We start from the raw sequence: 14,208 nt of genomic DNA, 5'->3' as shown, positions 1-14,208 counted from the left end.
GACCATTGCACATGCAGAGTCTCAAGATGCACAAGTTGGTATGAGTGGTTTGATTGAAGACTTGGGCGTTTGTCCACTACCAGATTCATCTCCTGTATCACAGTAAGAATATTATTTTTTAGATACTCAAGCCAAAGACTGTGACTTATGGCTAACTGATTGTTCAAACCAAAACCTTAGATTGTGACTTATGACTAATTTTATCTTCAAATCAACAACAGAGTTAGTGTTTCTGGTGTTTCGTATTGCAAGGATACATTATAATTTACATTGCACAGTATGCCATGAATTTATACTAAATACAATTTTAAATGCTAGCATTCTTTAAAAATAGGTTGAGGCTTCATGATGATGAACTAGATTGGACTGATACTGAGAGTGATGATGAGAATACATGTAGCTATATTGAACATGTTGAACAGAATGTCCCAGAGACTGCCTCTTTACCAGATAACAGTTGCAGGTACTTACATGTTTCAATCATTTTCTAAAACCTTGAAATACAATGCCTCAAAGGTAAGATTTCAGTCTCAGATTTTTTGGAGACTCTTTATTTACAGTACAGATATTAACCCTTATCATGCTGGACACGATTTATTCTGCCTTTGCGGCGAGTGCAGATCATGATCAGACTGTACATCCATGCAGTCTGATCAAGATCTGCACTGTTCGCCATTCAGTCAGAATTTTTTTTTGTAATCATCCCATCTAACAGTTAATGATACTGTCCAAATTTAAAGATGGACAAGTTCATTATAGAAATCTAGCAGGGTAAGGGTTAATTTGTCAACATGTAGCACCAGCATACACAGACCAATAATCAAAACTCTTTGCCATTTTATCCATATGTGGAGGCTCTTCTGTGCCGCTGGAGTTAACCTGATTTCAGGGTGTAAACTATATGGATTATGGAACCCAGATTCAGTATGTAGGATCGAACATGCAACCTCGAGAATAATAAGCTTTCACAACCACACCCTGACAAAAATACAAATTCAGATTTGTTATATATATTTGTTTGTTTGCAGCACTCCATTGGACAACAGAATGCCAGTGCCTCCCCCAGTTCACACTCCCAAATTACATAGAACGTTACCCAAGCAAGCCAGAAAAGCTAAAGTCAGACTACTACCTAAATATCCATGCCGCACAAGAAGTGGTATGTCAGTTGCTGTGGACACAGCCTGGCATAAACGAGGTTTTGACTCTCTAACCTGTAAGTTCTCAGCTGTATTTTTCTTTTAAAATATTTTTGTTTGCCGTATGTGTATTCTTGTATGAAATGTTGTACAATACAAGTATGTCAAAAAACTACTTTTGAAAATAGAGAACTAACTAAGTTATCAACAAATCAACAAATGTACTTAACAAAATGGCTAAATTAAAGTCGATTTTACTTTTTAAGGATATAGTTTCTGCATTGTCCATCCGTTATTCCATCTGTCCATCCGTCATGTCCATCAGCTGAAATATCTAAGGAATGGATGGATTTTCATGATAATTGTACAAAGTAAGTATTACCATGGTGTGATGTGGCACAGGAAGTGCAGTGTCAAAGAACCGTATCTCTACCCAGTTTTTTTTAATTATCTCCCTTTATTATACAAAATAAGGCTTGTCTGAAGTATAACTTGAAAAGTATGAATGACATTCAATCTAATATTTATGTTTGTTATTTCTCACAGCTCATACTTTCTTCATGACCACTGGGAAGTCTACAAAACAGAAGAAAGTCATCAAGACAGTTGTTGGTCACAGAATTTGCGGTGTTTGTAGCTGGTGGCGAAGAAAAAGACCAGGCCAAAAAGTACGTCCCCATAGATGTGTGCGTAACCACACAGGTAGTGCTAGGGCTATGGAAGCCACAAGTGGTGTAAAGGGGTACATGAATTGTTGGAAGAGGGCACCCCAGTGGAGTATTTGGAGGGTGATGGAGACAATACACTTATTTCAAAAATAAAAACTAACCTTGGAATAAGTATGAAGAAAAGATTTGATAAAAATCATGTGGTTAAAAACTTTACCAAAAGTCTATATTGCTTGAAAAATGACAAAGGTATCAAGTTGAGCAAAAGTGTTATCACCCACCTTGAAAAGTGTTTAAAATACACATTTGCCAAAAACCAAGGAGATAAAAGTGGAATGGAAAACAACTTGAAAGCCATTGTTCCACATCAGTTTGGAGACCATAGTCTTTGTATGCCTAGGTATTGTGGATATAAAAGAAAACCAGGAGAAAAATATCTTCATCGTAGCCTGCCCTATAAGACAGCTCTACACGATGAAACCCTCAGACAACGACTACAACAGATATTTGATCCACTGATACATAATGCCCATCAGTATATAGATCTTGGTTCAAGCCAACAGTGTGAACACGCCAACAAGGAAGTGACATTGAGAGCTCCTAAGAGTCACCATTACGGCAACACCAGCAGTCTTGACTACCGAGTCCATGCCACAGCAGCATTCGTAAATGAAGGAAGGCACTATATAACTAAGGTATAAAATAGTTAATGTTCTGAATTTGTTATTGTTCTTTACTTCGTATTTAAGGATTTTCCAGGGAAAAATGAGTGGTGAAAAGGGAAATCACTTTTTTCTTTGTGGTACCACCACAATTCCTGTCTCCCCACTCATTTTTCTTTGAAAAACCCTTACCGTTATTATTTTGACTATTCAAAGCGGTTAAGGTAGAGGGGGGGACTTGTAAATGCATCTACATTGGTTACAGTTTTTTTATGAAGTCCAGTATTTGTTTACTGCAATGAAACTTCAGTCTTGAAACTAGGCAAATGCGCCATAACTCTAGGATGATTTTGTAAGGAGTTATGGCCCTTTTTGTTTAACTTTTTATAAGTTCAATCAATGCTATTGCAATGAAACTTGAGACACTTGCTGTAGGGAGGATTTTGTCTATATAAACAAGCTTCGAATTGTCAAGCACTGACTGTCAGACAGTTTTTGTTTTCTTACGTTATTGGTTAATTTTGTTGTTATTTGTTCAATTTTATTGATTCGTTTCAGATTGTTCTTGTTATTCCAGTTGTTGTTTCTTGGATATCGATGAAACCTGAATGCCATGATCTTTAATGTAAGTATGTTTCTATACATTCAATTTATACTGAATACCTGGCATGAGAGCAATAAGTTGTGAGTTCAAGACTTATGTCCGTCCGCATAAGAGAGATTGGTAATGAAAACTTCATAGAATCTAAAAATTATTTTTGGGCAGTTGTCAGTTTCTGGTGAAAATTACCTAGAACTTACAAGTCAATAAAAAATAGTGTGGCACCCATGTCAGAATAATTTATGTAAACAAATAAATTTAACAATATTTGTGATGAAAACATTAGCAAAGTACTAATCCCCAATGATAACGAGATTCCCGCCGAAACGCGAGGACGATTCTATTTCATGATAACCGATGAAATACCAATGCGTACACACTACCGGCTAAGTAAATATTAGTATTTCTTTCATCTTAAATATCCTATGATTATATGGCAACCTAGCTCAGTCGGTAGAACGCAGATAACAATTGGATATAAGCAAATCATTTTGTGGGTTCGAATCCTCCTGAAGGTTTTTTCATTTTTCATTTTTGTCTTTTTGTGTTTTTTTCTTTTTGTTTCCGTATTTTTGTTTCTTTCTTTGATGGTTTGTATTTGTATGTATGCCTTTACATAACACAACAGTATGTTTATTATGTGCACGACTTAAATGCATGCATTTAGTCAATATCATCTTTAATATAATGCTAAACTTTTCTGATCTGCCATATCGGCTTAAGATACTTCTCTTTTGTGTTGTCACATAATTCATGAAGGAATCTAAATGTTTATGCGAAAGTGAAATAAAAATTTGATGTCGATGCTTAGTTTCGAACCCACACAGCAAAAGATCTGTTGAACATGGACTGTATGCTTTACCACTGAGCTAATTTGCAATTAGTACAAAATCTAGAAATATTTAGATTGTAATATGTTAGAAAAATGTTGAATTCCCTATGTTCCATTTTGATCTATTTATAGTCATGTTTGTAAATATCAAGTTATCGTTGGGGCATAGTATTAATCTTTTTTGTGCAAACTGCAATATCTGTATGTATCTTCAATATACATTATATTCTTATAGGGGTAGAAAGGTGTCGTTTTTTTATGATTATAATTTGTTTTACAGGGTTTCAACAAGCTCGGACTATCTCCTGGTGCACACACTGTCAAGTATGCTGACATGTGCTTGAAGCGGCGACACACCAAACAACAGAAAGCCCAATCCCCATCTACTAAACGTAGACGACTGGTGCTGAAACAGGAACGGGCTACTAATCAAGGTGCAAATGAAGCTCTAGAAGGAGACACATATCAGTCAGGTGAGTAAACATGAAAATGTTTATTATGCCCCCCTTCTTCAGAACCCTGTTGTTTTAGGTCAGTAGGTCAAAGGTTTCAGGGGACCTTTGACTGCAAAACTTTGTCCGGGCAGTAACTCATAAATGCTTCAGCCTAGGAACATCAGACTTTGTATGGAGGTTTGTCATGACCAGCAGATGATCCCCTATTGTTTTATAGGTCTAGGGACTACAAAACAGTTTCCGGGCTATTTACACTTAAGGCTTCATATCATGTAAGACCCATTGTTGCTTTTACAGTTACTGACTCCACCAAGGGGGATTTTCATGTTCTGAGCTCTTCAAGAGTCTTGTAATATTGAACTTGTACGTTATGATATGGTCCCCTTTACAAATACATATGAGCCACACCATGAGAAAACCAACATAGTGACTTTGCGACCACCATAGATTCAGACCAGTCTGCGCATCTGCAGTCTGGTCAGAATCCATGCTGTTCGCTTATGTTTCCCCATATTACAATAGACTTCGAAAACGAACAGCATGGAACCTGATCTGCGCTGGTCTGTATTCATGCTGGTCACAAAGCCACTATGTTGGTTTTTCTCATGGTGCGGCTCATATATGTTGTTTAACACTTGGATATTTTAAAACATAACTGCCATATTCATTATAATTTTACAGCTACTTTTGTTACTAGGACAGCAGCCAGGGAAACCAAAACCAAAAGATGAATACATTTGTTTGCATTTATACTTTTATATAACAGGAATTGGTCACGGCGACAATGTAGATGTGGAACAGATTCCAGATTCCATTCCAAGGGGTAATTTTAAACCTGTCCAGTTACCAGGACCCCCAGCTGTTATATCTTTTGACTTGGAAACAACAGGCCTGAGTGAGTAATTGTTTAGTTTGTTACAGCTTCAGAAATCATGTCCACTAACTTCTGTATTTTGGTGTCAGACACATGGTTGCTAGTGTCTGCTGTATGTACAACATAGTCTACCAGACAGCTTGGATTTGGTATAACATTGTTATCATTGAAGAACTATTTTTATGCTAGTTTCAACAACATTATTATATATACAGTTAACATGGAATGCATGTCAGAATTTTTCTCATGGAGGGTCACCAATAGCTCTTTCGACCAAAGTGTCAGTCTGAGAAGCTGGGGACAAGAGTACAATCTCCACTAGCAGTTCCAAAATTTGGACAATCTGTGCAAGTGAAGTAGGGGAATGGACATTTACTTCTGAATAAAGTGAATATGTATACATTTTTTTTTCAATTGTTTTGCAGTTAAAGACGGAGTGCTTCCGCAGATTACACAGATTGCTGCAGTGGAGTTACAGTCAGGAGAGCAGTTCAATACATATGTTAAACCAACAGTTCCCATTTCTATGGCTGCAACAACTGTTACTGGCATATCATTTTATAATGAGGAAATGACAGTAAATGGAACAAAAGTGCAATCAGTGTCCATAAAAACTGCTATGGATGAATTTGTTAATTGGATATCCAAATTCAAAAGTGTATGTTTAGTAGCTCACAATGGTCGCAGATTTGACTTTCCCATTCTTGTGTCTACATTAAAGAACATTGGAGCTCAGGATAAGTTATCAGAATGTGCATTCATTGACTCCATGTCAGTGTTTCGAAAGCTTTATCCGAACACATCACTGAAACAAGTAGACCTTGTGTCATCTTTACTTGGTGAAACATACGATGCACACAATGCCATGGTGTGATGTGGTTGCCCTTGGGAAATTAATCAAGTTTGTGAACCTCTCAAGTAGTGATTTAATGGCTCATAGTTTTACTCAGTCAGCAATTGCTAATAACATGGCTTTCAACAAATCTAAAACACTCAATTTGCCATCATTGAATCCGTTGATTTATTCAGGTGTGATAAAAAAACCTACCGCTGAAAACATTGCTGGGTCTGGTCTGAATATAAATCACTTAAAACTGTTGCATAACAGAGGTGGGGAAGATGCTTTAAAAGATGTGTTTATTTCAAAGAACTCAGAAGGCTTACCAAGAGTCTCTAACAATAAGAAAGTGTTGGAAGAGATTGTACCACAAATTGCTAAATATTTTGAAAATCACTAGATTTTTATACTCTGGTATAATAACTGTTCAGGGACAAAAATGTTTTCTGTACATTTATTTGTCTGTACATCCACAGTGATAATTATGGAAATAACAATATAGGTGTTCTATATTTATTGCAATGTTCTTATCTATAAAACATCATACAATGTATTTACCAGAAAATATTTATGTAATGCGTAAGATATATTATTTACTCAAATTTTGTCTCGGCAAATTTACTTTTTGGTGGTATCAAATACCTAATGATATCATATTATTTTACATTAAAATGGTTAAACCAACTAGTAAATGTATTCAAATGTGTTTGTATTGTTATAAACTCCAAACAACTTGTAAAAATGTCAATAATACATAGATTCTGATTGTTATAGGCAGCTGTCGATATGTAGTAGTGGAAATAAAGTGATGAAAATATTTCCATCTCTCCAACTTCCCATTGGTGTTTTTTCAATACTAGACGGGCAAAGTTTTTAAATATGGTTTATTTACCTTAGGAATAGGTCAGTTATAAAAAATAAGCATTAATTTGTTTTGGAATAATCATATTATTGCGGAAAAATCATACTTTTAATGTCGTCACGACATTTTGCCGCGGAATAAAGTGCTTTTGAGTTTGCACATATTGTTATGGGTAAATGCAAATTTAGAAGAAATGTCTTGCAAATAAACATTTAAATCATCTTATTTGCAAACATACAACACTTCTTGGTCCATAAACTCCAAATTTAGTATTATATTGCTTAATATAAGTAATTTATGGCCATTTTATTTACCCTAGGGGTCAGATAATTTTGAGTAAAAGTGAAAACATGGGGTGGGATGGAATTTTTTTAAAAAAAATTTTTATTCACCTGGAAAGGTGTCCTAATATTTTAAAAACAATTCAGTGGTATGATATAGATAATAAAAAACACATTTTGAATTAAGTTTGGAATATTGTCCATTAGAGTTGTCCTACCTTAAAACCCCACAGACAGATATTGACACGAAATTGGAATAAAGCGCAGTTCCACAATATCTAAATAAAATCACGCATTTATTTTAATGGTAACATAGGATAGTCCAAAGTCCAAAACAGAAGAACAAGTGAAATCATTCAGGGATTATCTTTCATCCTTTGCAATAAAAAGTCTGTCCCGTGATGTATGACTCGGGTTTAAATTTAAGATTTACCTTATTAAAAGCTTTAAACGTGTTTGCTCAAAGGCTTATATGGTATATTCTATTGCCATACCATACACAATAAGGTTTCAGAACAAATGTGATGTCTTTTGCATTCCAAATAAATTCAAGACCTCGATAGAGTTGTTCCATTACAAAATTCACAAGTTACATGTTAAGTTGCCGCACCTCTCCGGGAGAGTTGCGTTCCGGTGGTAGTCGAGACTCAACGATAACATGTGACAACATCGCAACGAAAATTGTTACGGTGCCGCTCCGTACGACCTATCATATTTACAAAGCATTTATTCTACCTTTTCATAAGTAAAAGGGGGAATTTGAAATAAAAAAATCAGATGAACCAATCACTTATAAAGTTATAAACGCCTAACATACAGTGTCACAAAGTCCATTCATTAAAACTTTCATTTGAAATGGTAAAACTACGTATGTACATCTCCATCTTACGTCGAAACCATTCTTGAACATTTGCATGACTCGTTTGATGATGTTTGAGCAAGAAGTAAAAGTAAGAAAAGGTTTTCGTCGTTGAAGTGTTGTTTTACATTATATAGTCTTACACAGACTGGCAGTGAGTGCATACATAATTATGCAGTTTTAGCATATATTAAAAAGTAGCCTAAAACAGCTCAGCAAAATTGCAGTAGTATAAATAAGCTTTGATGTTATGGCAAACTGAAAATTTGCAGTTGATATGTCTTAAGTTTAAGACTTCAAATGTTGATGTGTACGGGCCTAAGATTATGTTCAACAGTATTTCAGATATAAAGCACAGAACCAAAGATTACAAAACTACATTCGTAGATCAGTCTTAAAACTCCAGACCTGATTGGTTGTTTCTAAGCACAAACTTGAAATTGACCAATGATAAAACTGCATTCTAAGACCGGTCCCCAAACTGCGTTTAATAACCATGGACCCGGATTTCTAAATGAGATGCCTATTTATGTATTACAGCAAACACTAGACAAGCTTTAATGAATGACAAAACACCGTGGTCAATTAAGTAGCTAGAAAAAGGTTCAAATGTAATAATTTATACATTTTTAGGGAATGGTAGCTTGCAGGCTCATTGTAGATTCGTAGTGTTGTGAGATAAAGCCATAGAAAGCGCAGGGATGAATAAATCACGGTTATTAAGGGGTAATGATTTCTTAACATGGGCAGTTTGTCTTCGTTTCATTCGACAGAAAACATTTTTCTTGTTTTTCTTGAAAAATGTTGCTAACCAAACGTGGTCATTATCTGTAATAAACGATCGCAGATAATTACTGGTTTCACTTTGTAATGCAGGAAAAACTGGCAAAATAGTCCAAAAAGAACGTAATACAGAATTTACATTAAAAAAAGCATTCTCGCATCCTGTTGATTATTGACAAACAACTCTGTCAAACGTCTTATTCCCAGCAACGTTTGTCGCCCGTATGTTGTGTCAAATAAAAAAAGGAAACAATCTGTTCTATAATTTTAGATAATTTGCTTCACTTTGTGGCAATCAGGCAAAAATTTATTTCAGCAAGCGGTCGTTATGTTTTTCGTTTCCGTGCATTAAATGTATACTATACCAAAATCTCATATTTGAAAACATAAACACATACTTCGTATAGTTTATATAAGCATAAAACTAACAAGTGTTTTTTGTTTTGATTGTTTTGGGTTTAACGCCGTTTTTCAACAGTATTTCGGTTATGTAACGGCGGGCAGTTAACCTAACCAGTATTCCTGGATTCTGTACAAACCTGTTTTCCACAAGTAACTGCCAACTTCCCCACATGAATCAGGGGTGGAGGACAAATTATTTCAGACACAATGTCTTTTATCAAATCGTCACGGAGAACAAATGCCCTGTCCCGGGATCGAACGCACGACTCCGCGATCCGTAGATCTGCGCTCTCCCTGTTGAGCTAAGCGGACTGGCTAACTAACAAGTTTATGTGTATTAACAGTAGTACTATGCATTAGGTTAGAAATATTACACAAGGTAGGCATGTATGGCTTAACACAGCATAAATATGCATAGCCACTAAAAACTGGAAGATTTTTAATCAATCGACTCTCGTTGCATGACATTTAATTATGAATGCAGCTCAACATACATAATAAATTTATATATTCAGTAAAGTCAAATATATCTGCTGAGGATTTTTTACATTTAAAGTAAATATCTAAATATAAAAATTTTAGTAAATGATAGTTATTGGGTATCTAGTATACGGTACTGGAAATTTACAGTCTTAGTTTTGTTTATTTGTTTTGGGTTTGCGCCGTTTTTCAACAGCATCTGTGTTATGGAATGGCGATCCGTAGATCTGCGCTCTCCCTAATGAGCTAAGCGGATGGGCACAGTAATAGTTTCTGTCAGAATACATTCACGTTATGATTGTCCCCTAAAAAAATCAGTCATCACAACTAAATTATGTGATCTGACTTAAATAAAAGTAATTGTTGTTGTTGTTGCTGTAAAATCCAAAATAAACTTCGTGCTGTGAAATAAGAAATAGGTAATGAGTTTCAATAATGTTCTCAAAATTACCATCTCGCGCATTTTTTAAGATAATGTTTCTAGAATTTTGAAGTAACATCTATTATGTCATATAGCCATTGTTGTGAACCATATGCTGTATTTTTCTTCTTCCGGTATCAGTGTTTGCTATTAGTATTTGAAAAAAGAAAGATATTAAGATTTCTAATTCATACAGGTAACGCTACGCTAAGTAATTATCCATTTTTGTCAATTAGCGTTTAGTGTAACATTGAAGTTCCAACCGCATTAATACATACGTCTTTTAAAAAGATACAAACTAAACCTCGTGGAATCATTTTAAATTTATAGCTTCAACACTTTACCATCTCTCCAGTCATTCCAAGCAGACTGTATTATATTTTCTATAGAGATGTCAGGCTTGCACGTTGTACGTTGCCATGTTCTGGTATATTTCCTAACTTGTTTGAGAAATATCTTATGGTAAATAGGCATATTTAGAGAAATAACAATACTATGGTTTCTCATTAGGAGTTATTTCAGCTAATGAGGCTGACTGAATTACGCAGGCTTCCGCGTTTTACTATACAAAATATTTTTATAATATGTTTTAACTTACTGGTTTGCTAACGTATATGGTATGAAACAATTTAGTAGTTATATCGCTGTCTTTCTTGACACAAACGAAGGCGTTTAACAGCAATAAATAAAGTACAATTTACAGACAAAAGGAAATAACATGGCTGATAACTACATTTTTGGAAAAAGAAAATCTTATCTTATCTTATCTTAAACACCATAACCTGATTTGTTTCAGTGTTAACACTTAAACCCCATTTTTAAATCGAAGGTCGGTTTCCACCATTTAATCATATCATCTGGATACAAAAAGCATAAATATATTCACTAGCTGATGGCTAATTTGTGTTAAATATATATGCCCATCGGAGCTGGTTGCCCAACCAAGACAGAGTATGTGATAAATAACTAGAAATCCGAGTTTGTGAACTAATTATTACAACATCCTTTTGATGCGCTAAATGAATTCCGAAGCTACATGCAGTTTAAAAACTTGCATTTTGGTTCAGATTATTGAAATATTAGGGGAAACCGGGGTAAGTCGGAACACGGGGTAAGTCGGAACACGGGGTAAGTCGTAACAAATATGCTAATAATGTTTCAAATTGATAAAACAGTGAAATATACGTTTCTTGAAAATCAGCTTCCGCTCGCTTCAATATTTGCAGACTGATTTCAAAATTTCAGAGCGGGCCTTTTTTCACTGTTTAACGACAGGGATTCATAAAAAATGATAGGCCTACTTTTAATCATAACTGTCCATTAAAACACGAGGAGGGACATGTTTCAGCCTCTGTATTTGTCTGAACGATTGCACCAGTATGCAAAATTGACAGCCGATATGACAGTTAGATTGTGTAAATAAATTTGGGAATGGTCATTAGAAACAGTTTTCGTCAACACAGCATAAATGTGCATTACCACTAAAAACATCAACATCTCATTATTTAAAACAGTGTCATCAAATAATAATTGGTGATAAAAAAAACAAAAGTTTTGCTGCGATCCTTAAAATGCATATAGATCTATACATGATTTAACACTGGATAGGTAGTCCAAACTGAATTCTACTACCTGTTCATAACTTAAGGTATTGGGCCCCTAATAGTAATGTTTAAAAAATGGCATTTGCTTGGTATATTCTTAAAGTTGACCATGTTTTACACTGTGTTGCAAATTTTAAACAACTTTTACCTTGCCGTTTTTTGTAAATTTTGTATAATGTATGGTATTTCCTCACGCCCAAGAAGAGACAAAATTCAGTGTGATGGCCACTATCTAAAACGTCTGCGGAGAATTCATTACAGCATTAATTTTGATAAAAGAAACATCAAACTATTGCTAAACAATTATAAAACACAAAATAAAACTGTAAAAATATTTTTATCTAGGGTGCTTCAAGTAAACAGATTTAATGAGACAGAATTCTAACTCCAACATTGACAAATTAAGGTCGAATCCTGTGGGTCTGCTTTGAATTTTGCTCACTTCATTCAAAAATAACCTTGGGGCAATAGTAAAACCTACCTGCATTTCTTCCACAATATGTAATCTAAAGAATGAAGGCAAAATAGAGAACTTTTACCGCACATAACTCAGAATTTTTAAAGATGTGTAACTCTACCCCTCCTGATTCAGAGGTAAATTCACATTGAACAGCAAAAAATCGCTTATAAAATGAAAATTTTCCACTTTTGTACAATACATCCATAATTAGTTTTGAAAGAAGTAAAAACTTACTAGAAAAAAAAGGAAAACATAGAAAAAAAAATTGGTCCCAGTGGGGTTTGAACCTACGCCCCCATGAAAATTGCAGTTGAAGTAGGCTTATGAAAGAAATTGAATACTCTTCAAAAAGGAGATACTCTATTACGGGTCCAATACCTTAACTGCTACAGTAACAAATTATTGAAATTTAATTTTGTATGCGTGACGAGCGGAACCTATTCCCTCTAAACTGCCCCCTCCCTCCCCTCCTGAAACCGGGCCGGATTGTTGCTAAAAATATCTTTAAAACAAACTAAGACTGAACATTTTAAAAAGCCAGAAATGATTAAATAGATATTCCAAATTCTTTATTTAACAAATACGCGAAAAGGGAGTTAAAAAGTATATACTTTATTACTTCCCTTTATTTTTAAAACTAGCATAAGTATTGAACAGTTTATGTTATCTGTCTTCTTAATATTTAGAATTATAATTTTAGATAAATATGTATATATTTTATTATATATTAGTAAAACAAATCAGAGTTTTAGAAACATAATAAACTTTTTGAATTGTTAATAAAATTATGCTATAAGTTGAATTTGTAAAGCAATATTATCACGGATGTTGAGTGATCACAAATAGTATTACGCTCACCTGAGTTATTATACTTAGAGAAATTTTCAAGCTCCACCTTATCGGGTGGGCAAACCTATCATATAAGAATAATATTCCAATATCTATAGGAAATTGTATATCAATATGATAGATCCAAGAATAAGCCTCTTGACATTAATTTCGGGGATACACACGTGATACCGATACGAAGATGGAACGGAAGATAAAAAAATTTGGGGATGACCGTCCTATGTCTGTTTACACTGAAGAAGTCATATTTCCCCAATCTAAGTGAAACTCGGTCTGAATATCTGGCAAAATAAAATCTCGAAAAGTTTGAAACTTAATTATATTTGGCACAAGGTCAGCTCTTGGAAAAGCATTGTCAAATCTGCACCTGCAACTTTTTCTACTAGATCTAAATTAAAATAGATCAATATGTTTGTCTCTATAAAATCTGGATCATTAGCTCTAAGTTCAAGAAAAGAAAAACGTTTAGCCCATTAGTTATGCCGAATAATGTAGTATTGAAATAACAAAAGAATCACAAGGCTTAACATACATAGTCTTTACTGTAAAATCAGATTCCCTAGTATTACAAAATGTAGTTTGTATCCATTCATTTAAGATAGTGGACCTGTAACGAGAATCGTCAAATATTTTACAACGTATTCTCTGTATGCTTTTTCCCGCATTTTCTGTGGGGGGGGGGCTTATTGTTAAGCATTGATCATGTTAACCAGAGAATGTTTAATTGCTTACAGAAATTGCACACCGATCCACTACCTTAAAATGTTGTAGTTACATTTGATAACAGTGACTTTTTGTATTACACTATTTGCGGCAAAGTACTACTGAAATGCGTAAAAATGAGTCAGTGTAACACATCAGAAAAGGATGCATGTTGTGTATCGAATACAAACAGTTTTCAACAAATATTGATCATTTATTGTCTGCCTGATCAGTTGTTTGGTAAAGGACCTAACGTAAAGTATTTAGTTGTTTTTTTTTTTCACTTTTGACAACACGAAAACACGAAAGAGTTATTCTGAAGCCAGCGGCAAAGGGTTTTAGAAGCATTTTTCTTTCTATCCGAACGAACCGTCAATTCAAAGTGTATTTATATTCACTAGAGCTGCATTAGGAGATTTGAGATTATAAAACAGTA

The 14,208-nt window shown here is 34.5% G+C and overlaps 1 protein-coding gene across 3 annotated transcripts; it reads left to right on the top strand.

The window, feature by feature from the left end:
• Nucleotides 1–6,765, top strand: LOC123549926 (three-prime repair exonuclease 1-like). 3 transcript variants are annotated; one of them, XM_053523901.1, is made up of 5 exons: nucleotides 1,970–2,502; nucleotides 3,047–3,094; nucleotides 4,183–4,375; nucleotides 5,124–5,252; nucleotides 5,657–6,765. In XM_053523901.1, the coding sequence occupies exons 2-5, from the start codon at nucleotides 3,083–3,085 to the stop codon at nucleotides 6,103–6,105; spliced, it is 783 nt and encodes a 260-aa protein (XP_053379876.1). In that variant the 5' UTR covers nucleotides 1,970–2,502; nucleotides 3,047–3,082; the 3' UTR covers nucleotides 6,106–6,765. The 3 variants fall into 3 exon arrangements, with proteins under 3 accessions (XP_053379877.1, XP_053379876.1, XP_053379875.1); XM_053523900.1 differs by having other exon boundaries at nucleotides 3,028–3,094; XM_053523902.1 differs by lacking the exons at nucleotides 1,970–2,502; nucleotides 3,047–3,094; nucleotides 4,183–4,375 and adding exons at nucleotides 1–102; nucleotides 335–463.
• Nucleotides 6,766–14,208: the final 7,443 nt, after the last annotated feature.

Source organism: Mercenaria mercenaria, chromosome 14 (genome assembly GCF_021730395.1).
Source record: "Mercenaria mercenaria strain notata chromosome 14, MADL_Memer_1, whole genome shotgun sequence".
In the NCBI taxonomy this organism is placed as follows: Eukaryota; Metazoa; Mollusca; class Bivalvia; order Venerida; family Veneridae; genus Mercenaria; species Mercenaria mercenaria.
The sequence above is the reverse complement of the archived record's forward strand: the minus strand, read 5'-3'. Positions and strand labels throughout refer to the sequence as shown.

What these genes read in the sequence shown, in the direction of transcription:
- LOC123549926 (XM_053523901.1), top strand. An exon ending in AGGAGACACATATCAGTCAG is followed by an intron (nt 4,376 to 5,123) that starts GTGAGTAAACAT and finishes TTTATATAACAG; the next exon opens with GAATTGGTCACGGCGACAAT. An exon ending in CTTGGAAACAACAGGCCTGA is followed by an intron (nt 5,253 to 5,656) that starts GTGAGTAATTGT and finishes ATTGTTTTGCAG; the next exon opens with TTAAAGACGGAGTGCTTCCG.